Source organism: Kogia breviceps, chromosome 14, assembly GCF_026419965.1.
Source record: "Kogia breviceps isolate mKogBre1 chromosome 14, mKogBre1 haplotype 1, whole genome shotgun sequence".
Lineage (NCBI taxonomy): Eukaryota > Metazoa > Chordata > Mammalia > Artiodactyla > Physeteridae > Kogia > Kogia breviceps.
In genome coordinates, this window is record NC_081323.1 from 69,054,997 (window position 1) to 69,082,683 (window position 27,687).

The 27,687-nt window shown below is 40.8% G+C and overlaps 1 protein-coding gene across 1 annotated transcript; it reads left to right on the plus strand.

Annotated features, from left to right (window-relative positions):
• Nucleotides 1-21: 21 nt before the first annotated feature.
• LYRM1 (LYR motif containing 1) lies at nt 22-27,072 on the plus strand. The gene is made up of 6 exons (XM_067012518.1): nt 22-363; nt 1,379-1,502; nt 2,775-2,877; nt 20,033-20,191; nt 24,590-24,682; nt 26,031-27,072. The coding sequence occupies exons 4-6, from the start codon at nt 20,033-20,035 to the stop codon at nt 26,145-26,147; spliced, it is 369 nt and encodes a 122-aa protein (XP_066868619.1). The 5' UTR covers nt 22-363; nt 1,379-1,502; nt 2,775-2,877; the 3' UTR covers nt 26,148-27,072.
• Nucleotides 27,073-27,687: the final 615 nt, after the last annotated feature.

A 27,687-nucleotide genomic window follows, 5' to 3' on the forward strand; every position in this document is an offset into this window, starting at 1 on the left:
GACCTAGCGGCGCGGAGGGAGAGCTAGGAGCGGATGGACTGGACCATTTTGGGGCTGGGATGGGGGGAGAGAGGCGAACTAAAGGGAGAAAAGGGAAATAAGGAAAGGATGAACTTGGATATATTGTTGGCTGTACGGCGGAGCGTGGTCTAGAGTTTGAAGTTTAAGGAAGGCTCAAGCCTACCCTCGACCTGGGACTGATGCTCCCACAGAGGTCCGTCCGGTGGTTTGGTACGGCCTGGCCCACCGGACCTGCCAGAGCTCAGTCGGCCGCAGCTCAGCTGGGCTCCTGGCGCCGCCTCTTCCCAGCCTGCGGTAGGCTGCCGGGCTTCTGCGGGTGGGGGAAGGCTGGACTGATGCAGCGTGAGTGTAGAGGATGGAGACGCTGACTCCTGGCGCGGGAGACTGGGGGAAGGGGTTGGCTCCCCAGGGGCAGGGATGGGGTGGGGGGGGCGGGGTGCGACGTTGCTAGGAGACGAGCCTGTGTGACACACACACCCCCCAGCCTCGCGAGGGCGGCTCGGTGTCACCGCCGTTGGCCTCGGCAACTTGCTAAGAGAAGCGGCTCGAGGGCCAGGACGGGGAGCCCTGGTTTGGGAACGCTGAAATGCTGGTTTGGGGCCCATCTGAGACTTCTTAATCCTTTGGATTCCCGAATGTAAATGGGAGATCAGTAGGGGCAAATCCGGGGGCGAGAGGCGTCTAGCTGAGGAAGGTTGACACAGACGAGTCCCCTACAGGATACTGAGATTTTCTAAGATAAGAGAACCAGCTTCTTAAATTCCTCGGTCCGCCAAAGGCGTTGCTCCGTGACTTTTTATTCGAGTCCTGGAGAAAGTTAAAAAGTAAATCAGTAAGATATCAGCAAGTGAGAAATGCCCCAAAGGTAGTAGTATCAGGTGAAGTGGTAGAACATGTGGGGAGGGCCACTCTAAATCGGATAAGTCTGTTCAGAGGAGGCCGGGTTTACAGAAATCCGAGAAAAGAGGGAAGCTAGGGAATGAGCTTTCTAGGTGGAGAAAAGAACCAACGGGAAGGGATCTGAGGCAGGAAATGGCGAAAAGGCCATGTGCTTGGTGTAGAAAGGAATGAACCAGAGCCAGAGTGGTCTGTGATGGAGAAGTGGCAGGGCCTGAACAAGCATAGCCTTTTAGCTCAAGGTGAGGGTTTGGCTGTTTTTTTAAATGGAGGGTTTTAAGAAGGAGTGACCAGATCTGATTTACATTTTTAGAATATCATTCTTGGCCACTGGATAGAGAAGGGTAGACATAGTCAGACCTGCTAGGAGGCTGTTGCAGTAGGGCCAAGGGGGAGGTGACAGTAGTGTTGTATTCACGGTGGAAATGGAGAGAATTAAATTTGGAATGTACTCTGAAAGTCGAGCTTGCAGGACTTGCTGCCAAATTGGATGTGAAGTGTATGGGAAAGGAAGGAACCAAGGATGACTCCGCAGAGAAAATAGTTTGGAAGGCACTACTATTCTTTTGAACATACTAGTTTTGGTAAGTCTATTAATGGTCCAAGTAAAGATGTTGAGAAGTTAAATATACAAGTCAAGGGAAAACTCAGAGAGATAATAAATTTAGCAGTTTGTTCCTGGATCACCTAAGAAGAGGGTGCAGATAAAGAGGAAGCCCTCTAGGGCTTCCCTGGTGGCACAGTGGTTGAGAGCCCGCCTGCCGATGCAGGGGACACGTGTTCGTGCCCCGGTCCGTGAAGCTCCCACATGACGTGGAGCGGCTGGGCCCGTGAGCCATGGCTGCTGAGCCTGTGCGTCCGGAGCCTGTGCTCCTTGCAAGGGGAGAGGCCACAACAGTGAGAGGCCCGCATACCGGGGGAAAAAAAAAAAAAGAGTAAGGCCTCTAAACTCCTTGGGGCTCTTTTCATGCAGAGATGATCCAGAGAAGGAAAAGCCAGCAGAGGAGACTCTTCATACACACAAAGCCTCCAAGATAGAAGGAGGCCCTGTAATATTCTTGAATAATGGGACCACCCTCATTATCATCAAGACTCATCCTCAAAGGCCTGGCTCAGATCTCTTTCCTCCTTTCCTCTCCCAGCTGTCCGTGCTTTTGGACTCCTGCTTAGGTGATTTGTGTTCATTATAGCACACCTTACTTTGCTTATTAATTGTTTATAGGTCTGACTACCCTGTGAACTATTTCTTCTTTGTGCCCTGCTGGCTCCTATTTCAGAGCCTTGCCTATGGACCCAACATATAGGAACACTGTGTCCATAATGTATCAACCATGGACTTCCACAGCTTCTGACAAACGGACATTTGTCCCCACTGTTGCTGCCACCTCCACCACTAGATATGGTTGATTTCATAAACTCTAGAAAGGGTATCAGAAGAATAATCAGAAGGCCTGGGTTTCAGTCTTGCATCTCTACTGACCAGCAGAATGGCCTTGAATAAGACCCTTTGCTTTGAGTTTAGGGGTTGGCCTAGATTACAGATTACAAACTGGCGAGACAGATATTGCCTGCAAAGGTAGTTTGGCCCACAGATTGATTTAAATTATTTTTTTAAAAATTCTTGCCAAATATAAAAATCTGATTTTCGGCTTCCAGCTTGAGGTTCCTACAGAGCAACAGTCAGCTGGAGCTAATGAGATTCTTCTCCCTTCCTCTACCAGCCTAATCCCTGTGGGCATTTGATTTGCGATTTTTTGGTCTAGAGCTCTGCTGTCCATATGTAGCCACAAGCTATTTAAATTTAAATGAAATAAAATTTTAAATGCAGTTCCTCAGATGTACTAACCATATTTCAGGTGCCCAGTGCCAGTGGCCACCCTGTTGGACAGCGAAGACACAGAATATTTCCATCATTGACGAACATTCTGTTGGTCATTGTCGGACTGGAGGAACTCGAAGGTACTCTGGCTGCTAATCATTCTGTGCACTAAAGATGGGCGGTCATTGCTCCTACTCGAAAGGAACTTTGTCTAGTAAAGAGCTCCCATGCTTCTGCAGGTGGAGAAAGTTGCTTATTCAACAGGTGGAGGGTACTTGGAAACTGTCGTGAAGGCGGAGACCCCCTGTGCGGGGTGAGGGTTATATATCAGGTGGTTGGATCAAGGGTTAGGTGTATCTAATGTTATAACCAGAGCCCTTTTGTCTGTTTCTTAGGAAATTATCACAAAGAAGGGGTTTGACTGTTTTAATTTAAATGTTTTGTGTTCTCTTGACTTCCCTAGTTCCTATGAAGGGTTCAAATCCTGGGTAGTTACGAACAAATGACTGGGGTTGATCTTCAGCGTTGACCAAGTTTTCACCCATTGCCAGCACATACACACAGCACCCCAGACACACACCTCCCTCTGATTGACCCTTACCTTGTCTTTGTCTCTTAAAATTGGATGATAAGGAAACAGTTGCTTCCATTTCTTTTGAATTGAGAGACTGAAACTTGGTTTCCATTTGGAGTTTCTATCCCTGAGGGGGCAAATTGCTGTATATCTCGTGGATACAAGAGCCTGATTGGAGTTCCCCTTACAAGTATAATCTTGTATGTGCTCCTGTGCTGATATATTTAGGATGAATATCTTGTTTGGGATAGTTTAGAAATCTTTCAGACATAAATATTTTTGGTTTTTCCCTGTCTTCTGAAGATTTCCCATGTTATGGGGCCTAACCTAATTTCTTTTCCTTTAGATAAAAATATGATATACCCTTTCCTCCCTGACCCGTGTCTCTGACATACCATATTGTCAATTTCTGTGTAAAAAGATGCTGTTTCAGAGAATAGCCGTGGTATGATTAAGTACACCACACAAGCATATCCTGAGATATACAAAACAGTGTGTGGCATTACACTTCCCCTTTTGGATTCTAGTAACCAAAAACTGAATCCAGGTCAGGAAACAAGTCCATGGGGGCGTATGTGAGGCGGGGAGATGGGAGCATTTGGTTTAGCTTGAAAGTTATTCAATTTAGGTAAGATGGTACTTCATAGGATATGGAAATACATCAGAAAGTAGGGAAGGATAACGGATCTAGGAGAAAAGTGCACCGAAGGATAAGCAAGGAGTAAGAGATAAAAGGAAGAAAAATAGGAAGGGAAGCTTGCTCATGCCCTTGGTGTTGGCACCTGCATTGTATTTCCAGTAAGAAGTCTGCTCTGTGGTCTGAAGATAAGCGATGCCTTGGGCAGGGTTATTTACTCATACTGAAGAACAATAGCTCTTTACTGTGCAGGGATTATTAATGATCAGAGGGAAACAGCTTTAGGAAAATCCATTACTGCCACAAAGCGATAATTTCACCAGCAGGCAGCAAAGTTTAGCAGAGATAAAAGAGGCCTCACTGTTCCTCCTTTATTTCCTCCTTTTCAGGTAACATTTGCCTTTGTTAACTCACAATGCTAAGTGATTTACATGGATTATTATGAACAATCCTTAAAACAACTCTTTGAAGAAGGTTCTGTTGTTTCCCCATTTTAAGAAACTGAGGCTCAGGAAGATTAATATCTTGCCTGATGTGAAGTCAGGATTCAAACCCAGATCATTCCAGAGCCCATTAGTTCATTGTTTGTATTATATCTCCCGTCCTTTACATCTGTGGAAAAATTTTGAATGCCTAAAATCAAGGTAGTCATTCTCTATTCTGCTATCTGGGGCAAGAAAATCTGTTTGCTTTGACATTATAAGAATGCTTCAGTTCCCTGGAGGTTTTCCAAATGACAAAAGCTTTAAATTATAATTTTTTAGGTTGGTTTTGAACCCTCGTCATTTGGTTGCAATGGACCTTATTCCCTCAAAGGATTGTTTTTAAGAAAAAAATATCAAAAACTCATTTTTCTATATGTTTGATTCTAAGCTTCCTAGAAATATAGTATATCATTTCAGTCCTGTGGACAAACCCTAAGTGGCCTTAAAAGAACTTAAGAGCCAGGGTTATGTAACAGCTGTGTATGCTGCCCTAGATGGAAGTGAGAAGACTGCCTCACTAAATAACACTTAATCTTCAATTCTCACCCTGACACCCAGAGTGCCACTCTTGAAAACATCATTGTGAGGGTTAATTAGTATTTTTAAATGCTCTAGGGTCTTCTGTTGCGAAACCTGATCCAAATACCACTGCATGTATCTCAGGATGAGAATGGTAATTACTGGTGATTATTCTGTGTGGGTAAATTTTTTCTTCTAACAAATGTATTTCAAGCTCCAACTCTGGGCCAGGCCTAGGAGTGTAATGGATGAGACAGGGTCCCAACCTGCTTCTCTCTCTCCCTCCCAGAACACACACAGTGGAGGAAGAAACATAAGTCAAACAGAAAATTACAATAGAGAAGAATGAACATTATGATAGGGGTACACACGAGAGCAGGGACGCTGACCCAGTGTGAAGAAGGCACCCCGTGAAAGGTGATGAAAGCGAAAGGATGAGAATCAGCAGTTAAGCCGAAAAAGAATATTTCAGTTGTATGGGTTGGGGCCTTCCATTTGGCAAAAAGAGGGAGTCCCAGATTTAAGAAGATAGGGCAGCAGGACACGGGATAGGTCACCACTGGTACATGGTGAACACATACGATGGATTTCACTGGATGAGCTTCATTATCACCCTCCCCCAAAATCATGAAGTAGTTGGGAGAGAAATTTGACTACATTATATTCATTGGTTATGATTTTTTAAATTTACACCTAAGGACAGATCTTGAAAGAATGGAGTCTCCTTCCACGGAGGGTTTGAAAGTCAGTTAATTTCCCTTGCCTTTTCTGTCCCTTGTTCGTACTGCAACACTTTTTCTTCAGTAGAAGGCAAAGCCTCATGGGAGTGCAACATTTGGAATTTTGACATTCCTGAGACCAGAGTCATACTTCTATAAATTTCATCTGAGGAAAGGGAATTTTCATCTCTGCTCTTAAACTTCTAAGTGTTCATGCAGTGATGCTCTTTCCAAAGGTGGAAGAAACTGTTCCCAAGGTGGGGAAAAGGGTGAAGTGGGTAAAGCCCCTAGTCCTGGCAAATCTTCCTATAGTTCTCCTGCAAAACTAGATCTGGACATGCCAGGTATATAGACCCTTTCACTGTATTTTCATTCTCCACAGCAAGTGGAAGAGTGAGTGGGTGGTGCTTTTTTTTTTTTTCCCCCTAGGAAATTGATCACTGCCTGTTTGGAGTCCCCATTACTGACTCCAAAATAAAAACAGGGAAAAGCTTTCAGTCAGGGAAATAATCATTCCGCTTTTTTGGCTCTTAATCCCAGTTCTCCTGTCAGTTAAGTAGCATTAGGCAAGACTTCACCATCTGCAAGACTGGTAGAATCACAAGTACTTATGATACAGTTTGAAATCCAGCATGTTTTTAAAAATGTAAATCAGACCATGATACTCTTACTTGCTTAAAACCTACCAGTGTCTTCCTTTTGCTCCTAGACTACAAATCAAACTCCTTTCCAAGGCCTACTCTCCCAGCCTGTGCTGGATCCTATCCACCTGTGGTCCTCCTTCCCCCATAGGCTCTCAATTGTATTAACACTGAGGTTGGTTCCCACCTCATAGCCTTTGTTCCTGCTGTTCTTTCTTCCTGCATCACCTTCCCCTGAACTCTTCCCATTAATAGGTTCCTGAACACCATTCAAGACTCAGCTCAAACGTCACTGACCACGCAAAATAAAATAACCCCCACCTCTGCTCATTCATATCATATTACTGTTTCATTCCTTGAGAGCACATACAACCAAAATTATACAAAAATATATACAAAAATTTTTCTTGTATATCATCTGCCTCTGCCACTAGGATATAAGCTCTAGGAGGACAGGGACCGTGGCTGCTTGTTTATCACTGTATGCCTAGCCTGGCACATGGGCACTGAATAAATGTTGGATGGATGGAGAGATGCTTGGGAGGAAAGAGTAAGACCTGCAGGGTAGTAGCACTGTAATGAGTGCTGGTATCTCTTACAGGATGTCAGCTCCTTTGGAGTGTCAAGGACAGGGTTGCCGCAGGGAACAGGAGCACAGCAGTCCAGTTAAGTGCACAGCCTCTAAAGGTGCTGGTGTGTAACAACGTCATTACTGAGGAAGGACAGTTGCAGGGGAGGGACAGATGGTATATGGAAAACCTTATAAAAGGGTAATTGCAATTCAGTCAGGGTGCAAAAAGAATGGTCTTGCTCTTTGTGGGAAGGGAATAGAATTCAGTTCCCATTGTCACACTGGCTAAGCTCCTTAAGCAATCAGCAGACGTTCAACCACATTTACTGAGATTGAACAGCCTATTTAGTGATTAAAAGTTGGGGCTCTGACTCCACACTATCTGGTTTTGAATCCTGGCTCCACCTCTTCCTTGCCATGTGACCTTGCTCAAGTTACTTAACCTCTTTTGGCATCAGGTTCCTCCTTTGTAAAACAGGATAATGTAGTATTTACCTTATAGAACTGTGACGATTATGGGAGTTAATATATGTATGTAAAGTACCTAGGAAGCGTAGCACAGAAGAAGTGCAAAGTAAATGTAGCTATTACTGTTATTATTATCATTCTTATCCCTATTATTATTCCTTTAATGAGCAAAATGCAGTCCCTGCCCTCCAGGAATTCAGAGACTCTGGGAAGAAAAAGACAGTGAAACTGCAAAAGAACAATGGCTGGATGTGATAGAAGCAGAGAAAAAGGTGCTCCAGAAAAGCCTGAGAATAAACTGGTGTCTACAGGTTGAGGTGGCCAGCAGAAAACAGGCATTCTAAGTGAAAGGTTCAGCAGAACAAACACCGCAGCAGGATGCCTTATAGCTACAGTTCCCAGACTCAGGTTTTTGGGGACTCCACATCACAATTTCTGCTGTTATTTACCTATGTTGTGTTGTTTTGTTCTGTTTTGTTTTGTTGACCACACTGCGCAGCACGCTGGATCTTACCCCGACCAGGGATTGAACCCCGTGCCCTCGCAGTGGGAGCGCGGTCTTAAGCACTGGACACCAGGGAAGTCCTGCCTATGTTTTAAACCAGCTTCAAAGTTTCTGTAATATGTTTTAAAGGTAGCTCTATATCACTACAAAATAGAAATCACTTTAAATCATGGGTTTGTTGGGCTAGTAAAACACATTAAGGGAATCACACTAAGAAAATAAATATTTTCTTGTACATCAAAAATTACCTCCCCAACCAGTCTTTGGGACACTTACTTTAAAGGAAACTTCTGACTATGACCTGAAGCCAAAATGTGGTAGCAGCAATATTTGTCAGCCCTTTTTTAATGGTACAGGCTGCACATGGTAGGTGCTTGGTAATGAGTTTTATCCTGGCACTGTGTTTATGCATGAAATACGATTTAAAGAAAAGAGCCCAGTTTCCAGTCACAATTCCTCCCAGACACACTTCCCATCTCTTATCTTTCCTCATTCTAGGATTTGAGGGTTAAGGAAGTAAAAAGCAGAATTTGAAGAAATATCAGTCTCAGAATAAAAGTTATAAAACTTTTACTGTAAAAATTCTATAAGAACTGACTTCACAGGCAGTTGAGACTGAAGTTCACTTGTGGTCCTCTAAACAATTTCATATTCCTGATGTCGACCATGGGAGAATCCCAGCAGACCCCACTGCATCAAGTCAACCCCTGATACTAGGGAAGAAGAAGAAGGGCTGACTCGGCCTTTCATCAATAGTGAGAGATCGTTGATAGTTTTAGAGGAATAAGTGTTGGTTTCAAGCCATCATACCATAGGGAGGAAGACTCTCAGGGAAAAGTCACTTTTCCTAGACAAGTTGCTTCCTGGGAATAAAAATATAAACCAAAAGGAAGACAGCTTTTTAACATTTTTTTAATTTATATGGCTGATTTTGTTTCTAGAATCACAAGCTTTGTAACAACCACTTGCGAATAGTACATAATGGAGAACACAGCTTTAGACTGTGGAAATCTTTTGGACTGTGTTTTCTGGATCACCTGATGTTGGAGAGGAAGACACCACTTATTTCCCTTTCAGGATTAGTTTTCAAAACACTTAAACGTTAAAGGGTTTTGAAAATGGTATTATTAAATGCCAATTGTTAGTTCTGCTTGTTACCTTAAATACCATACTTGCAGGGCGTGTGTATCAGCTTATGGTATGTCATCAGTTACAGTTTGAAGCTGTGGTTCAGACAGTAGTAAAAACAAAGAAATGAAAGTCAGACTTTGGAGAATGTTGCTGCGGTTTTAATATGCCATACTGCCTTCACTTTCCTCCTTAAGTGTCATGCAGTCAAGGAAGTTTCATCTGTTGATGACAGGGAAGTGAAGCAGTCATTAATAGTTAGTTAGTTGCAGACTCTGTTCCTCACAGGAACTGACTCATGTATTTTCATATGAAACCATGGAGTTTTAGGGAGAGCCAGAAACTCAGAAACCTGTTTCCTTACCAGGAAAAACATCATCAATTCATCTGAGTTTTCATTACAATTAGCCACAATGCATGATGCTCTCTCTTGGTTTGTATGAATTCCTTTTAAGCATTTTTTCCTGTGAGGTATAATGGATATCAGAATGGATATCAGGTATGTCCTTTTAACTTTTGAATTGGGTGAAGTAGTGATTTCAGGCTTCCCATCAAATGGTTAAGCCTTGGTTCATTCCTCATTGCTTAAGAAAGGTCACCAGGGTCAGGAGAAGTAAGAGGTGCAATCATACCAAAAGAGACATTCTCTCTAAGGTGAAGTCCTTGCAATTACTTAGAATTTCTAGATAAACACAGCTCCTTCCAGCTCCCATCTGCTTTCTTTAGCTGCCTAGATTCTCATAAGCTCAGGACCACCCTAAAGCATGCAGTCTCCATGTATTACCCCTCCCCCTTGGGTTGGAAATGGGTCTGTTCTCAAAGGGCAATGAGCAGCCTACATCTCAACAGATGACCTGTTTGAGGAAAGCCCAGGACTCATATGAGGTGTCCCAGTGCCTGGTCCTGCTACTCACTTGCTAAATCTGTCTTCCTTGTCTTCCCAGCCTGGTAATTTGTTAAAGGCAGTACAGTATTCATTCTCCTAATTTTGACTAATCACAATCCTCTAGTAGTGGGATTTTTTTTCATATCTTCTCTGAATTTCCTTTTTTTAAAATCGAGGTATAGTTGATTTACAATATTATATTAGTTTCAGGTGTACAACATAGTATATATATATATATATATATATATATATATATATATATCACATCTTCTTTATCCGTTCATCTGTTGATGGACACTTAGGTTGTTTCCCTATCTTGTCTGTTGTAAATAATGCTGCTATGAACACTGGGTGCACTTATCTTTTTGAATTAGTGTTTTTTTCAGATATGTAACCCAGGAGTAGAATTGCTGGATCATATGGTAATTCTATTTTTAGTTTTTTGAGGAACCTCCATACTGTTTTCCATAGTAGCTGCACCAAGTTGCATTCCCACCAACAGTTCCCTTTTCTCCACACCCCCGCCAACATTTGTTATTTATGTTCTTTTCGATGATAGCCATCTAACAGGTGTGAGGTGATATCTCATCATGGTTTTGATTTGCATCTCTCTGATGATTAGCGATGTTGAGCATCTTTTCATGTGACTGTTGGCCATCTCTGTGCCTTCTTTGGAAAAATGTCTATTCAGGTCTTCTGCCCATTTTTTAATCAGGTTTTTTTTTTGATGTTTAGTTGTATGAGCTGTTTATATATTTTGCATGTTAACCCCTTGTTGGTCATATCATTTGCAAACATTTTCTCCGATTCAGTAGGTTGTCTTTTCATTTTGTCGATGGTTTCCTTTTCTGTGAAAAAGCTTATAAGTTAACTTAGGTCCCATTTGTTTAGTTTTGCTTTTGTTTCCTTTGTCTTAGAAGACAAGTCAAAAAAAACTTGCTATGATTTATGTCAAAGAGTGTTCTGCCTATGATTTCTCCTAGGAGTGTTATGGTTTTCAGTCCTATATTTAGGTCTTTAATCCATTTTGAGTTTATTTTTATAAATGATGTATAATGCTATTTTGATAACTGTAGCTTGGTAGTATAGTCTGAAGTCAAGAAGCATGATACCTCCAGCTCTGTTCTTTCTGAAGATGCTTTGTTTATTCAGAGTCTTCTGTGTTTCCATACAAATTTTAAAATTATTTGCACTAGTTCTGTGAAAAATGCCATTGGTATTTTGACAGAGATTGCATTGAATCTGTAGATTGCCTTGGGTAGTATGGTCATTTTAACAATGTTAATTCTTCCAATCCAAGAACATGGTATATCTTTTCATCTGTTTGCATCCTCTTCAGTTTCTTTCATCAGTGCCTTATAGTTTTCTGAGTACAGGTCTTTTACCTCCTTGGTAGGTTTATTCTGAGATAGTTTATTCTTTTTGACATGATGCTAAACAGGATTGTTTCCTTGATTTCTCTTTCTGATAGTTTGTTGTTAGTATAGACAAGTGCAACAGATTTCTATATATTAATTTTGTATCCTGCAACACTACTGAACTTATTGATGAGCTCCAGTAGTTTTCTGGTGGCATCTTTAGAATTTTTTATGTATGGTATCATGCCATCTGCACACAGTGACAGTTTTACTTCTTCCTTTCCAATTTGGATTCCTTTTATTTCTTTTGCTTCTCTGATTGCTGTGGCTAGGACTTCCAAAACTATGTTGAATTAAAAAACTGGTGAGAGTGGGCTGCTTTCAGCTTTTCATCATTGAGTATGTTACCTGTGGGTTTGTCATGTATGACCTTTATTATTTTGAGGGATGTCCCCTCTATGCCTGTTTTCTGGGCAGTTTTTATCATATATGGATGTTGAATTTTTATTTTATTTTATTTTTTTCACTTTTTTTTTTTTTTGGCCACACCATGCAGCATGCAGGATATTAGTTCCCTGACCAGGGGTCGAACCCATGCCCCCTGCAATGGAAGCATGGAGTCTTAACCACTGGACCACCATGGAAGTCCCAAATGGATGCTGAATTTTGTCAAAAGCTTTTTCTGCATCTATTGAGATGATCCTATGATTTTTAATTTTTAATTTGTTGACATGGTGTATCACATTGATTGCTTTGCAGATATTGAAATCCCACTTAATCATGGTGTATGATCCTTTTGGTGTCTTGTTGGATTCAGTTTGCTAGTAATTTGTTGAGGATTTTTACATCTACGTTCATCAGTGATATTGGCCTGTAATTATCTTTTTTTGTGATATCTTTGTCTGTTTTTGATATCAGGGTGATGCCGGCCTCATAGAATAAGTTCAGAAGTGTTCCTTCCTGTGGAATTTTTTGGAATAGTTTGAGAAGGATAGGTGTTAACTCTTCTCTAAATGTTTGGTAGATTTCACCTGTGAAGCCCTCTGGTCCTGGATTTTTGTTTGTTGGGAATTTTTAAATTACTGATTCAATTTCATTACTGGTAATTGGCCTGTTCATATTTTCTTCTTCTTTTTATTTTGAATTTTATTTTATTATTATTTTTTTTTATACAGCAGGTTCTTATTAGTTATCTATTTTATATGTATTAGTGTATAGATGTCAAGCCCAATCTCCCAATTCATCCCACCACCACCCTCCTCTGCTGCTTTCCCCCCTTGGTGTCCACATTTGTTCACTACATATGTGTCTCTATTTCTGCCTTGCAAACTGGTTCATCTGTACCATATTTCTGGATTCCACATATATGTGTTAATATACAATATTTGTTTTTCTCTTTCTGACTTACTTCACTCAATATCACAGTCTCTAGGTCCATCCACATCTCTACAAATGACCCAATTTCGTTCCTTTTTATGGCTGAGTAATATTCCATTGTATATATATACGACATCTTCTTTATCCATTTGTCTGTCGATGGACATTTAGGTTGCTTCCATGACCTGGCTATTGTAAGTAGGGCTGCAGTGAACATTGGGGTGCATGTGTCTTTTTTTTTTTTTTTTTTTTTTTTTTTTTTCAGTACGCGGGACTCTCACTGTGTGGCCTCTCCCGTTGCGAAGCACAGGCTCCAGAAACACAGGCTCAGTGGCCATGGCTCACAGGCCCAGCCGCTCCACACAAACCCGTGTCCCCTGCATTGGCAGGCAGACTCTCAACCACTGTGCCACAAGGGAGGCCCCATGTGTGTCTTTCTGAATTATGGTTTTCTCTGGGTATATGCCCAGTAGTGGGATTGTTGGGTCATATGGTAATTCTATTTTTAGTGGATTTTTTTTGAAGAAACTACAATTATTTTTACTGAAAAATAAATAAATAAAATTGCACTGAAAGTGCAATATTATATTTATTGCTTTTTTTTTTTAACATCTTTATTGGAGTATAACTGCTTTATAATGTTCTGTTAGTTTCTGTTGTACAACACAGTGAATCATCTATAAGTATCATATATCCCCATATCCCCTCCCTCTTGTGTCTCCCTCCCACCCTCCCTATCCCACCCCTCTAGGTGGTCACTAAGCACCGAGCTGATCTCCCTGTGCTATGCGGCTGCTTCCCACTAGCTAGCTATTTTACATTTGGTAGTGTATATATGTCAATGCCACCCTCTCACTTCGTCCCAGCTTACCCTTCCCCCTCACCGTGTCCTCAAGTCCATTCTCTACGTCTGCGTCTTTATTCCTGTCCTGCCCCTAAGTTCTTCAGAACCTTTTTTTTTTTTTTTTTTTTAGATTCCATACATATATGTTATATAAGGTATTTGTTTTTCTCTTTCTAACTTACTTCACTCTGTATGACAGACTTTAGGTCCATCCACCTCACTACAAATAACTCAATTTCGTTTCTTTTTATGGCTGAGTAATATTCCATTGTGTATATGTGCCATATTGTCTTTATCCATTCATCTGTCAATGGACACTTAGGTTCTTCCATGTCCTGGCTATTGTAAATAGTGCTGCAGTGAACATTGTGGTGCATGACTCTTTTTGAATTATGGTTTTCTCAGCGTATATGCCCAGTAGTGGGATTGCTGGATCATATGGTAATTCTATTTTTAGTTTTCTAAGGAACCTCCATACTGTTCTCCATAGTGCCTGTATCAGTTTACATTCCCACCAACAGTTCAAGAGGGTTCCCTTTTCTCCACATCCTCTCCAGCATTTGTTGTTTGTAGATTTTCTGATGATGCCCATTCTAACCAGCGTGAGGTGATACCTCATTATAGTTTTGATTTGCATTTCTCTAATAATTAGTGATGTTGAGCAGCTTTTCATTTGCCTCTTGACTATCTGTATGTCTTCTTTGGAGAAAGGTCTATTTAGGTCTTCTGCCCATTTTTTGATTGGGTTGGGTTTTTTTGTTTGTTTGTTTGTTTGTTTTTTTGCGGTACACGGGCCTCTCACTGTTGTGGCCTCTCCCGTTGCGGAGCACAGGCTCTGGACGCGCAGGCTCACCGGCCATGGCTCATGGGCACTGCCGCTCCGCGGCATGTGGGATCTTTCCGGACCAGGGCACAAACCCGTGTCCCCTGCATCGGCAGGCGGACTCAACCACTGCGCCACCAGGGAAGCTCTGTTTGTATTTTTGATATTGAGCTGCATGATCTGTTTATATATTTTGGAGATTAATCCTTTGCAAATATTTTCTCCCATCCTGAGGGTTGTCTTTTTGTATTGTTTATAGTTTCCTTTGCTGTGCAAAAGCTTTTAAGTTTTATTAGGTCCCATTTGTTTATTTTTGGTTTTGTTTTCATTACTCTAGGAGGTGGGTCAAAAAAGATCTTGCTGAAAAAAAAAAAAGATCTTGCTGTGATTTATGTCAGTGTTCTGACTATGTTTTCCTCTAAGAGTTCTATAGTGTCTGGTCTTACATTTAGCTCTTTAATCCATTTTGAGTTTATTTTTGTGTGTGGTGTTAGGGACTGTTCTAATTTCATTCTTTTACATGGAGCTGGCCAGTTTTCCCAACACCACTTATTGAAGAGACTGTCTTCTCTCCATTGTATATCCTTGCCTCCTTCATCATAGATTAGTTTACCATAGGTGCGTGGGTTTATCTCTGGGCTTTCTATCCTGTTCCTTTTCTATATTTCTGTTTTTGTGCCAGTACCATATTGTCTCGATGACTGTAGCTTTGTAGTATAGTCTGAAGTCAGGGAGTCTGATTCCAACAACTCTGTTTTTTTCCCCTCAAGATTCCTTTGTCTATTCAGGGTCTTTTGTGTCTCCATACAAATTTTAAGATTTTTTGTTCTAGTTCTGTAAAAAATGCCACTGGTAATTTCATAGGGACTGCATTGAAATCCTAGATTGCTTTGGGTAGGATATTCATTTTCTCAATATTGATTCTTCCAATCCAAGAACATGGTATATCTCTTCATCTGTTTGTGTCATCTTTGATTTCTTTCATCAGTGTCTTATAGTTTTCTGAGTACAGGTCTTTTACCTCCTTAGGTAGGTTTATTCCTAGGTATTTTATTCTTTTTGTTGCAGTGGTGAATGGGATTGTTTTCTTAATTTCTCCTTCTGATTTTTCATTGTTAGTGTATAGAAATGCAAGAGATTTTTTTCTGTGCATTAAGTTTGTATCCTGCAACTTTGCCAAATTCATTGATTAGCTCTAGAAGTTTTCTGGTGGCATCTTTAAGATTATATATGTATAGTATCATGTCATCTGCACACAGTGACAGTTTTACTTCTTCTTTTCCAATTTGTATTCCTTTTATTTCTTTTTCTTCTCTGATTGCCATGGCTAGGATTTCCAAAACTATCTTGAATAATAGTGGCGATAGTGGACATCCTTGACTTGTTTCTGATCTTAGAGGAAATGCTTTCAGTTTTTCACCATTGAGAATGACGTTTGCTGTGGGTTTGTCATATATGGCCTTTATTATGTTGAGATAGGTTCCCTCTGTGCCTACTTTCTGGAGATTTTTATCATGAATTGGTATTGAATTTTGTTAATGCTTTTTCTGCATCTATTGAGATGATCATATGGTTTTTATTCTTCAGTTTGTTAATATGGTGTATCACATTGATTGATTTGCATGTATTGAAGAATCCTTGCATCCCTGGGATAAATCCCACTTGATCATGGTGTATGATCCTTTTAATGTGTTGTTGCATTCGGTTTGCTAGCATTTTGTTGAGGATTTTTGCATCTATAGTCATCAGTGATATTGGTCTGTAATTTTCTTTTTTTTGTAGTATCTTTGACTGGTTTTGGTCTCAGGGTGATGGTGGCCTCATAGAATGAGTGTGGGATTGCTCCTTCCTCTGCAATTTTTTGGAAGAGTTTGAGAAGGATGGGTGTGAGCTCTTCTCTAAATGTTTGATAAAATTCACCTGTGAAGCCATCTGGTCTTGGACTTCTGTTTGTTGGGAGATTTTTAATCACAGTTTCAATATCATTGCTTGTGATTGGTCTGTTCATGTTTTCTGTTTCTTCCTGGTTCAGTCTTGGAAGGTTATACCTTTCTAAGAATTTTTCCATTTCTTCCAGGTTGTCCACTTTATCGGCATAGAGTTGCTTGTAGTAGTCTCTTATGATGCTTTGTATTTCTGCAGTGTCCATTGTAACTTCTTTTTCATTTCTAATGTTATTGATTTGAGTCCTCTCCCTCATTTTCTTGATGAGTCTGGCTAAAGGTTTATCAATTTTGTGTTTTTTCTCAGAGAACCAGCTTTTAGTTTTATTGATCTTTGCTGTTGTTTTCTTTGTTTCTATTTCATTTATTTCTGCTCTGATCTTTATGATTTCTTTCCTTCCACTAACTTTGGGTTTTGTTTGTTTTACTTTCTCTGGTTCCTTTAGGTGTAAGGTTAGATTGTTTATTTGAGATTTTTCTTGTTTCTTGAGGTAGGATTGTATTGCTATAAATTTCCCTCTTAGAACTGCTTTTGTTGCATCCCATAAGTTTTGGATCGTTGTGTTTCATTGTCATTTGTCTCTAGGCATTGTTTTGATTTCCTCTACGATTTCTTCAGTGATCTCTTGGTTATTTAATAATGTATTGTTTAGCCTCCACGTATTTGTGTTTTTTACGTTTTATTTCCCTGTAATTTATTTCTAATCTCATAGCGTTGTGGTTGGAAAAGATGCTTGATACGTTTTCAGTTTTCTTAAATTTACCAAGCCTTGATTTGTGATCCAAAATGTGATCTATCCTGGAGAATGTTCCGTATGCACTTGAGGAGAAAGTGTAATCTGTTGTTTTTTGGATGGAATGTCCTATAAATATCAATTAAACCTATCTGGTCTCTTGTGTCATTTAAAGCTTGTGTTTCCTTATTAATTTTCTGTCTGGATGATCTGTCCATTGGTGTGAGGTGTTAAAGTCCCCCACTATTCTGTTACTGTTGATTTCCTCTTTTATGGCTGTTAGCATTCACCTTATGTATTGAGGTGCTCCTATGTTGGGTGCATATATATCTATAATTGTTATATCTTCTTCTTGGATTGATCCCTGGATCATTATGTAGTGTCCTTCCTCGTCTCTTGTAAGACTCTTTATTTTCAAGTCTATTTTATCTGATATGAGTATTGCTACTCCAGCTTTCTTTTGATTTCCATTTGCATGGACTATCTTTTTCCATCCCCTCACTTTCAGTCTGTATGTGTCCCTAGGTCTGAAGTGGGTCACTTGTAGACAGCATATATATGGTTCTTCTTTTGGTATCCATTCAGCAAGCCTGTGTCTTTTTGTGGGAGCATTTAATCCATTCACATGTGAGGTAATTATCGATATGTATGTTCCTATTACCACTTTCTTAATTGTTTTAGGTTTCTTTTTGTAGGCCCTTTTCTTCCCTTGTGTTTTCCCACTTAGAGAAGTTCCTTAACATTTGTTGTAGAGCTGGTTTGTTGGTGCTGAATTCTCTTAGCTTTTGCTTGTCTGTAAAGCTTTTGATTTCTCCATTGAATCTGAATGAGCTCTTTGCTGTGTGGAGTAATCTTGGTTGTATGTGCTTCCCTTTCATCACTTTAAATATATCGTGCCACTCCCTTCTGGCTTGTAGGGTTTCTTCTGAGTAAGCAGCTGTTAACCTTTTGGGAGTTCCCTTGTATGTTTGTCATTTTTCCCTTGTTGCTTTTAATAATTTTTCTTTGTCTTTAATTTTTGTCTACTTGATTACTATGTGTCTCAGCATGTTTCTCCTTGGCTTTATCCTGCCTGGGACTCTCTGCACTTCCTGGACTTGGGTGGCTATTTCCTTTCCAATGTTAGGGAAGTTTTCAACTATTAATCTCTTCAAATATTTCCTTGGGTCCTTTCCCTCTCTCTTTTCCTTCTGGGACCTCTATAATGCTAATGTTAGTGCGTTTAATGTTGTCCCAGAGGTCTCTTAAGCTGTCTTCATTTCTTTTAATTCTTTTTTCTTTATTCTGTTCTGTGGCAATGAATTCCACCATTCTGTCTTCCAGGTCACTTATCCGTTCTTCTGCCTCAGTTGTTCTCCTATTGATTCCTTCTAGTGTATTTTTCATTTCAATTATTGTATTGTTCATCTCTGTTTGTTCTTTAATTCTTCTAGGTGTTCGTTCTTTAATTCTTCTAAGTCTTTGTTAAACAGGTCTTGCATCTACTCGATCTTTGCCTCCATTCTTTTTCCAAGGTCCTGGATCATCTTCACTGTCATTATTCTGAACTCTTTTTCTGGAAGGTTGCCTATCTCCACTTCATTTAGTTGTTTTTCTGGGGTTTTATCTTGTTCCTTCATCTGGTATATAGTCCTCTGCCTTTTCATTTTGTCTGTCTTTCTGTGAATGTGGTTTACATCCCACAGGCTGCAGGATTGCAGATCTTCTTGCTTCTGCTGTCTGCCCTCTGGTGGATGAGGCTTGTGCAAGCTTCCTGACGGAAGGAACTAGTGGTGGGTAGAGCTGGGTGTTGCTCTGGTGGGCAGAGCTCAGTAAAACTTTAATCCGCTTGTCTGCTGATGGGTGGGGCTGAGTTCCCTCCCTGTTGGTTGTCTGGCCTGAGGAGACCCAGCACTGGAGCCTACAGGCTCTTTGGTGGGGCTAATGGTGGACTCTGGGAGGGCTAATGCCAAGGAGTACTTCCCAGAACTTCTACTGCTAGTGTTCTTGTCCTTGGGGTGAGCCACAGCTGCCCCCCACCTCTGCAGGAGACCCTCCAACACAAGCAGGTAGGTCTGGTTCCATCTCCTGTTGGGTCACTGCTCCTTTCCCCAGGTCCTGATGCTGACACCACATTGTGTATGTCCTCCAAGAGTGGAGTCTCTGTTTCCCCCAGTCCTGTTGAAGTCCTGCAGTCAAATCCCAGAGGGTCCACAAGATCTTCAGTCATCAGAGAGATTTTCAGTTGTACTTATTATACAGTTCTTATGTGGACAAGGAAGTAGACCAACAATTTTGAGAAATATTTTCAACCAAGTTATGATGAACTAAAAAACAGTTTGCAACCTGACGAACTCTGGGTGGAATTGAGCCTGCAGATTCATTTTATGTTTGGTACTCACATTTTCAAAACTAAGGAATTACTGTCTTTTCTGAAGTTTCATATTTTAAAAATCTCGACTGCCACCTATTGTTAAGCTATCAGGAAATATGGTACCCTTAGGCCCTCAATTCTACATGACAGCAGCTGGCTGGGGCAGAGTAGCAACTGCCCCCTTTCAAGGGGGGATATCTTCTCTAGTTGGCCACTGTCCCCACCCAGACGGTTTCCCTCATTTTGTTACCTGCCAGGCTCCAGAGGCACTTGAGTTTGCAATCCCTGCATTAAACTCAAGTTCACACTTAACTAGAAAATTCAGTTATTCAAAATGTGGCTTCTCCTATGCACTCAGGTTAGTGATGTAATTTTACCAGAATACACACTAAAAGCATCATTCCTAAGATATTCTGGCAAAGAATATACTGGTTTAAAGAACACTAAATGTGTGTTTTGGTTTTGTCATGTTCATAAAAATGCCCATCATGGCAAACAGCAAGGTTGAGCAACCTTCAACCATGGGATGATGTACAAGGCCATCTAAGAGACTGCTGGTATTCATATAACACCGTTCTGGCAATGCTAGCAAAAAGATCTGTTCAGAAAGAGCAGTTATTTCTAGACTAATTAAAGAGCTTGATTTTTAAAAATGTACAGCTGCCTCCCTGCCTACTGTCAAATTGAATTTTTATGCAAATTTTCCTCTTCTATTTTGGTGGGTCGGAAGATGACAACGGCAACACGACAAGAAGTTCTTGGCCTCTACCGCAGAATTTTCAGGCTTGTGAGGAAATGGCAGGCTGCATCAGGGCAGATGGAAGACACCATTAAAGAAAAACAGTACATATTAAATGAAGCTAGAACACTGTTTCAGAAAAACAAAAATGTAAGTAGGTTCTAGCTGGAGATTGCAAGGAGGAGAGCAATTTCTTGTGGTGCTTGTTCATTTCTTTTCTGTCCTAAAGTTGAGAGGACCGAGCAGCACAAGTCAGAGCGACAGAGTGTGGAGCAGGAAGGGGCCAGAGGCACAGCATAGCTGGCTTGCCCAGCCACTGAAAAGCAGAGCCCAGCCCGGGCTTCTCTCTTCACTCTTTTCAGGTCTCAGTCCAGCGGGTAAGTGGCTCAGCATCTTCAGAAGACCCCATGAGCCAGGTGACCTGAGTCAGGCCAATGAGAATTTTCAGGGTAGGATTGGTTCCTCACACACTGTGCCTGTTGTCAGCCTCCTGTCTCCCACAGGAGATGTGCAGTTAAATTTGTTGTGGTTTTTTTTTCAATTCATAAGCTATTCAGAGCCTCCAAGTATAAACCCATTCAGAGGGAAGAGAATAGGTTTAAGATGGGGTTCCCTTCATAACTTAGCTTTGAACTCAAGCCTCCTTGGCTAGCAGAGAGACTTTGCCCTTTGGGACCTCAGAATTGGGTGAAATAGTACCTCCATTTGCTAGTTGAACCCAGACACCAGGGAGCCAAAAGCCATTCCAAGAGGCTTGATTTGACAAACCATAAAGCATCTAGCTGTCAGCTCCTTAGGAAGACTGCCCGGCCCTAAGCATGGAAGGAGGCTTTCAGCTCCTGACTTTTCTTGCCTCTTTCTCATTGATCTCATGGATTCAGCACTGTCACTGTTCACTTTGTGAAACTTCCTGACAATTTACTCTCTTTACTTTTCCCTCTCTGACCCCATCTCAGTCTCCTTTTCTGCCCTGTCTTCTTCACACACACTCCTACCAGCTGTAAGCGTCCTCTGAAGGTCAGCCCTCTGCACTGAGAGGCCCAGAGACCATGGTTCCAGATCCTATACCTTGACCTGTCATCAGCCACCTGCAGGAACTCACCACAAGCATAATAATAGCCCAAAGCAGAACTTATCTTTCCACAAGAACACCTCCCCTTCCCAGCTTTCCCATTTCTGTCATAGCTCCTGCCATTATTTTGTGACCCATTGCTCTCATTCTTTCATTCAACAAGTAGCTGAGTGTCTACCATGTTCCAAACACCAGACTAGACATCAGGGATATAACTGAGCAAAACCGAGACAGAGTCCCTGAAAGATGTTTCAGAGTTAGATAGAAAGAAATGTAAAATTACATTGGGGTAGTGCTACACAAGAAACCATCTCGATCTACAATATCCTTCCCTTCTTATAATCCCTGAAGTCTCCCTGCTTTTAATACCAACCTGCTTCTGAACATTTTCTGCTCTTACCATAGACCATGCATACCACATCAGAATGTATGTACCCCCCAAGGTCCTGAAATAGCCCTTTGAGGAATAGAAGTAAAATATTGTAAGTGCCGTTTCTATTTATTTTTATTGCTCTTTAAAAAAATGTGTATTTTATATATATTTATAATGGAATTATTAATATATTTAATAAACTTATAAATACACATATGGGGCTCAGAAATTTTTTTTTTTTTTTTTGGCCACATTGTGTGGCTCTTGAGATCTTAGTTCCCTGACCACGGATTGAACCCAGGCCATGGCAGTGAAAGTACCAAGTCCTAACCACTGGACCACCAGGGAATTCTCAGGGCTCAGAAATTTTTTTTTTTTTTTTTTTTTTTTTTTTTTTTTTTTGTGGTACGTGGGCCTCTCACTGCCGTGGCCTCTCCCGTTGTGGAGCACAGGCTCCGGACGCGCAGGCTCAGCGGCCATGGCTCACGGGCCCAGCCGCTGCGCGGCATGTGGGATCTTCCTGGACCGGGGCACGAACCCATGTCCCCTGCATCGGCAGGCGGACTCTCAACCACTGCGCCACCAGGGAAGCCCAGAAATTTTTTATTGAAAGAAGTAGATGATCAAAAATTTTACAGACCACTGAGCTATACCTACCCCTAATTAGTTGGTGATACTCTCTTTTTTTTTTCTTGTTTGTTTCATTTATGTTGGTATGGTCTCCTTAACCAGATTGTCAGTTCCTTGAGCACATAGACAGTTTCTTATCCTTTTCTAGTATATCTCATGGGCCCTGCCTTGTGGTTGTCACTAAATTAATGAGCATTTACAAATACTTTGATTCAGTTGATCTTCTCCAGGAAGTCTTCCTCAAGTTCTCTGCCCTCACCCAACCCCAGGATGGCCACCTACTCTGCTATATAGGAATCTAGATAGCAGTCATTGCCCTAGTTGATTATATACCATTGTGTCAGAGTTGTTCTGCCAAGGTAATATCCTTGATAGTTGAAGGCAGGGACCATGGCCTCATAGTGTCTAGTCTGGTGCTGGGGATATATAGTAGTATGTGCCCAGTAAACCTTTGCAGGTTCACTCACCTAACTACTGCCCAAGACCCTTTGGGTTTTCAGTTAAGGCAATAGTAGTCCTTCATTTGCCTCTGCTTGAATTGGCCCAATGTGGTGTGAGCCAGAGGGAGGTGTATTTGCCAGTGGTGAAGCCCACGTGCCTAGAGCCTGTGCACCACAACAAGAGAAGCCACTGCAATGAGAAGCCTGCATGCCTCAACGAAGAGTGGCCGCTGCTCGCCGCAACTAGAGAAAGCCCGTGTGCAGCAACGGAGACCCAACACAACCAAAAATAAATAAAATAAATAAATTTATAAAAAATAAAATACCTACTTGTTTTACCACGTACTAGAAAGAAAACAGTATCTGATAATTTTGCAAGTACTGTGCTTAGAGAGTCCATTTAAAGAAAAAGTTTAATATTAGTATAGGGAGTTGTGGATTTGGCAGAATCACGCAGGCAGCCTCTGACTGACTGATTTGGAGAACTCTAACCCAACTTGTTCAAATGGACAGCTGGAGCCCCAGAAGCCCTCAGTCCCCTTAACCACATCTTTATTAGGGGCTTCTTTCTTCCTAATCCCCCATATAGACATAAGTAGTCTCTTGTAACCTCACTTGCTATAAGTGCTTAATAATAACCCAAAGGTATCTCATTAATTGGTCTAAATCCTAATGAGCAAATGAGAACATGGAAATCTACTCCCAAGGTGGACATCAGAGCAATAGCTTTTGAGAAATACAGAGGTCAAAAAGCTGAGCCTCTGTCCCAAGGGACTCAGCTGTGGTTCTTTCTGTGTGTTGCAGTTTCTGGAACTTTACTCCAAGAGGTACCATAGGACAGAATGCCCTTGGAATTTCCAAGCCACGATGGCCCAGAGTTCACTGTCTGTGTCATCAGGGGCTGATGCAATCCAAGCTCTACTTTGAGGCCCACTCACCAACACTTAGCAGAGGCATGTGTTGACTCATTTTCCATCCTTGGAACGAAACGTTTTCTCCCCTTCTACCTGGCTCTCTGTTTTTCAGAATGAACTTTTCATTCCTTTACTTGAAATGGACTACCACAATTTAACTGTTTTGAAATTTCAAATGTCATTTCTTTTCCTCGCTAATGAGCAAGACAGTTTACAGTTCAAAATAGGTGGATCATTCTCCAGTATCTTACTCGGGGTTTCTAGACAGCACTTGCTGATAATTGGGTTACCTGAAAGTAACTTGATCAACAAGGGGAGGATATGAAAAAGCACTGTTGTTCATTGTTGGTGGGAATATAATTTATGGATTGTTCTTAGGAATGTAAATTGGTACAGCCTCTTAGAGGGTAATTTGAATCTACAGGGAATATCTGTGAGAATTTAAAAAGCATAAACCCTTTAACCTAGCAGTTCTCTCTCTAGGAAATGATCTTTCAAATATATTTGCATGTGAGTCAAAAAAATTTTTAGAGGGATCCACTGTTTATAATGGCAAAAGATTGGAAATAACCTAAATGTCCATCAGTAGAAGATTGGTTAAATTGTAATACAGCCTTATGTTGGAATTTTGTGCAGCTGTTAAAAAGAATGGGGCAGCTCTGTATGTGTAAATATAGAAGGAGCTTCAAGTTGTTAGTGAAAAGGCAAGGTTCAGAACTTTCATTTTTATAAGAAAAAATGCTAAGTTTACAGAGGTATACTTATATATGCATAGAATATCCCTGGAAGAACAAACAAGAAACTTCTGATAATTGTTGTCTCTGAGAAGGGGAACTGGGAGACAGGAAGAAGAGGGAGACTTCGTTTTACATTATATCCTTTTGTATTATTTGAATTATTTTTACCATGTGCTTGTATTATCTACCTCAATATTACCTTAATAATTTTTAAAAGTTAAATCCACAGGAAATTTTATAGTAAATTGCTTTTGATTTTTCAAATTACCAATATTTAATTTAGTGGCTAATGAACTGAAAAAAGTTTAAGAAAATGTATACCTATACTTTATGTAGCATTGGAAAGATGCTAACAATCTCACCTATTTTTCCCTTTTAATAGCTTACAGACACAAACCTGATTAAACAGTGTATAGATGAGTGCACAGCCAGGATTGAAATTGGACTACATTACCAGATTCCTTATCCAAGGCCAGTAAGTGTGACTCCAGTTAACATGTGGTGTGTACTTATCCTTGTCAACCCAGTTATTTGCAAGAATGTGTACCAAGAGGGCTAGTGTTTGCTGAGAAGTCTAGAGCTACTGTAGCAGGCATGCTGGAAATAAGCTGCCCTTGCATGGCCACCAGCCCATCACAACAGACTAAAATGTCAATGAACGCCTGATTTCTCCTACTTGAACAACTTTCCCTTATATGGAAGGGAAAGCCAGCTCACATTTACATAGCTTTCTCTTCTGACTTTCACCTTTTTTATGGAAGTATTTTTATTTTCCTTATTGTAAAACACAGGTTTATTGTTAATGAAAGAATAAAATTCAAATATTAAAAGAATGCATAAGGTAGAAAGTGAAAATTGTCAAAAATTCTCACCCTGTGGAAGTGACCACGATAACTGTTGAGTTGGACCATATGAAATTGCCAATATTCTACTCTTGACCTACAAAAACAGCAATTTGATATTGTATTGGCTCAGCCTAACAGTTTGGTAATATATCCATTTAGTCTTTTTTTCAATACTCATGTATGTACATTTTCTTTACTTAAAGTACAGGAGACCCTAGGCATACTGTTTATCGCCTATTTATTTTACTTCCTCTCTTTTGGATATCTTTTTTTTTTTTTTTTTTCGGTAAGCGCGCCTCTCACTGTGTGTCCTCTCCCGTTGCGGAGCACAGGCTCCGGACGCACAGGCTCAGCGGCCATGGCTCACGGGCCCAGCCGCTCCGCGGCATGTGGGACCTTCCCGGACCGGGGCACGAACCCGCGTCCCCTGCATTGGCAGGCGGACTCTCAACCACTGTGCCACCAGGGAAGCCCTGGATATCTTTTAAAGTAGATGCATTGTATCCTATTGTAAGAATATGCCATAATTTAACCAGCACCCTTTCACTAGACTTTTACGTTGGTCCCAGTTTTCCACTATGCAAAGAACATCTTTGTGTATACACTTTTTTCCTCACCTTCTTTGGACTCTCATCTCACTGTGTGATCTGTGGTTTTTTCCTCCATGCAGGAAATATGGCAAAGAAGAGCACAAGTTTTGGAATCATACAGATCTGGGTTCAAATTCTGGTTCTACCACTTACTGTATAATCTTGAGCAAGTTATTGAACCCGAACCTCCATTTTCTCATCTGTGAATATTAGAATAATAATTCTCTATGAGATTATATTGAGGGTTAATGTGTATAAGGACTGTAAGGAATAATGAGTCAGTACAGAGTTAGCACTTAGCAGAGAGCATGGTACTTAGTAAATCTTCAGTGAATATAAGCCGCTGCAATGATTGTAATTCTTAATATTTATTATTATTATTATTCAGATTCATCTACCTCCTATGGGCCTTACCCCACTACGAGGCCGGGGACTTCGAAGCCAGGAGAAATTGAGGAAATTTTCCAAACCAATATATCTCAAGTCTCATGATGAGGTTTCCTAACTCAGAAAAAAAGGTTTTTTCTGAGAATGATGGGCCAACTAAGCCTTAAATGTAAACCAGACAACAAAGCTCTTCTTGATTAGCAGCAAAAATCCAAATATCTTCTTAAAACCTTCGAAATACTGGTACTCACCCCATGATGTGTGCTCACATCACTACAGTTTGTCAGGATCTTACTGCCTGAGTGGACATCACTAACCCTAGAGGTCGTGGACCTTATATCCTCACTGAAGCATCATTTGGAAACAAGACTAAGGCCTGTGGTCAGAAGACTGAAGGGTGACAAAGCTCTTCAAGGGAATGCCGATCACCAGACATGCCAGCTGATATGAAGAAATTAGCCAGTTGCTGGAAGTCCTCATGGCTACCATAAAACTGTATACCACCCCTCAGAATATTTTTAGGCTTTTTTTTTTTTTCAAGTTATAGATTTGCTTAAAAGTGGGCTTTTTGTGTGAGTTTTGTTGTCTTTTGACACTTCCAATTTCCACATAAAATCCCCTTAAAAAGTGCATCATTGGATCAATCATGGTTTTTCAGTGAAATTTTATATGAGACCCATCTCTGCCCCAGACATACACATATACAAAAGTTCATGTCTTAGGTAAATGCATATGTTTAGTTTATCTTAAAGCCTATAATTACTTTGGATACACTTAATATCTGAAAGGCTCACTAGAAACTCATACTGCATTCATTATGAGAATTTTACATTAACATAATTAGGAAGTACAAGAGCTAAGCTGGCTTTCAAATTATATCCAGACTGAAATGGGACAAGTAGAGATCAAAACACAAGGGACATATTCCCCTGCATGTGTGGATTCAGGTGAGATTCCCATGGCAGTTCATTTGTATGTCAGTGTCATTCCCTCTTACCTCCAAAGGGGCTGGGTAATCACCAATAAAGAAAAATCTCTAGTGATTTTGGTGTCTCTGTACTGTTTTCCAGAATGGCCTTGTGATCCTCAAAAGCAGCAGTTGATAACTTCCTGCCCATACCTAGATTTAGGATTCACTTGTCACACAGATTCTCTAATTTAAAATATGTATATTTCAATTTCAAAACCCATTCCTGTGAGCAGGAACATACTTTTTCATGCTCAGGATAAGTAAGTATTACAGGGTTTGGCAGTGACATGGAGAGCAAATATCATACTGTGTCAGAGATATAGCATGTACATATTTAACACAAATGCAGCTATAGGCCTTTGATGGAGAGAGAGAAATGTAAATGTGCTGGCAGGCATGTCGGCCCCTCCACGGCCATTCGGTGAGCACATACCCCAGCCTCGCTTCAATTAGGAGACATCAGTCTGCTATTCCATCAGTCACTCTCCTATCTGATCTCATTGTGGAAGCATTTCCCTACCAAGAGGTGGTTCTGATGTTTAAAGTTAAGTATTTCTAAAGCAATATAAGGCCTGTGAACTCAAGCCAACTGCTTTATCTGGTGGTCAATCAGTGAAACACTGACCTGTTCTTACATTGGAGGAAAAGCTGGCTGTGCAGAACTGAGTGAAACATGACTTGCTGTCTC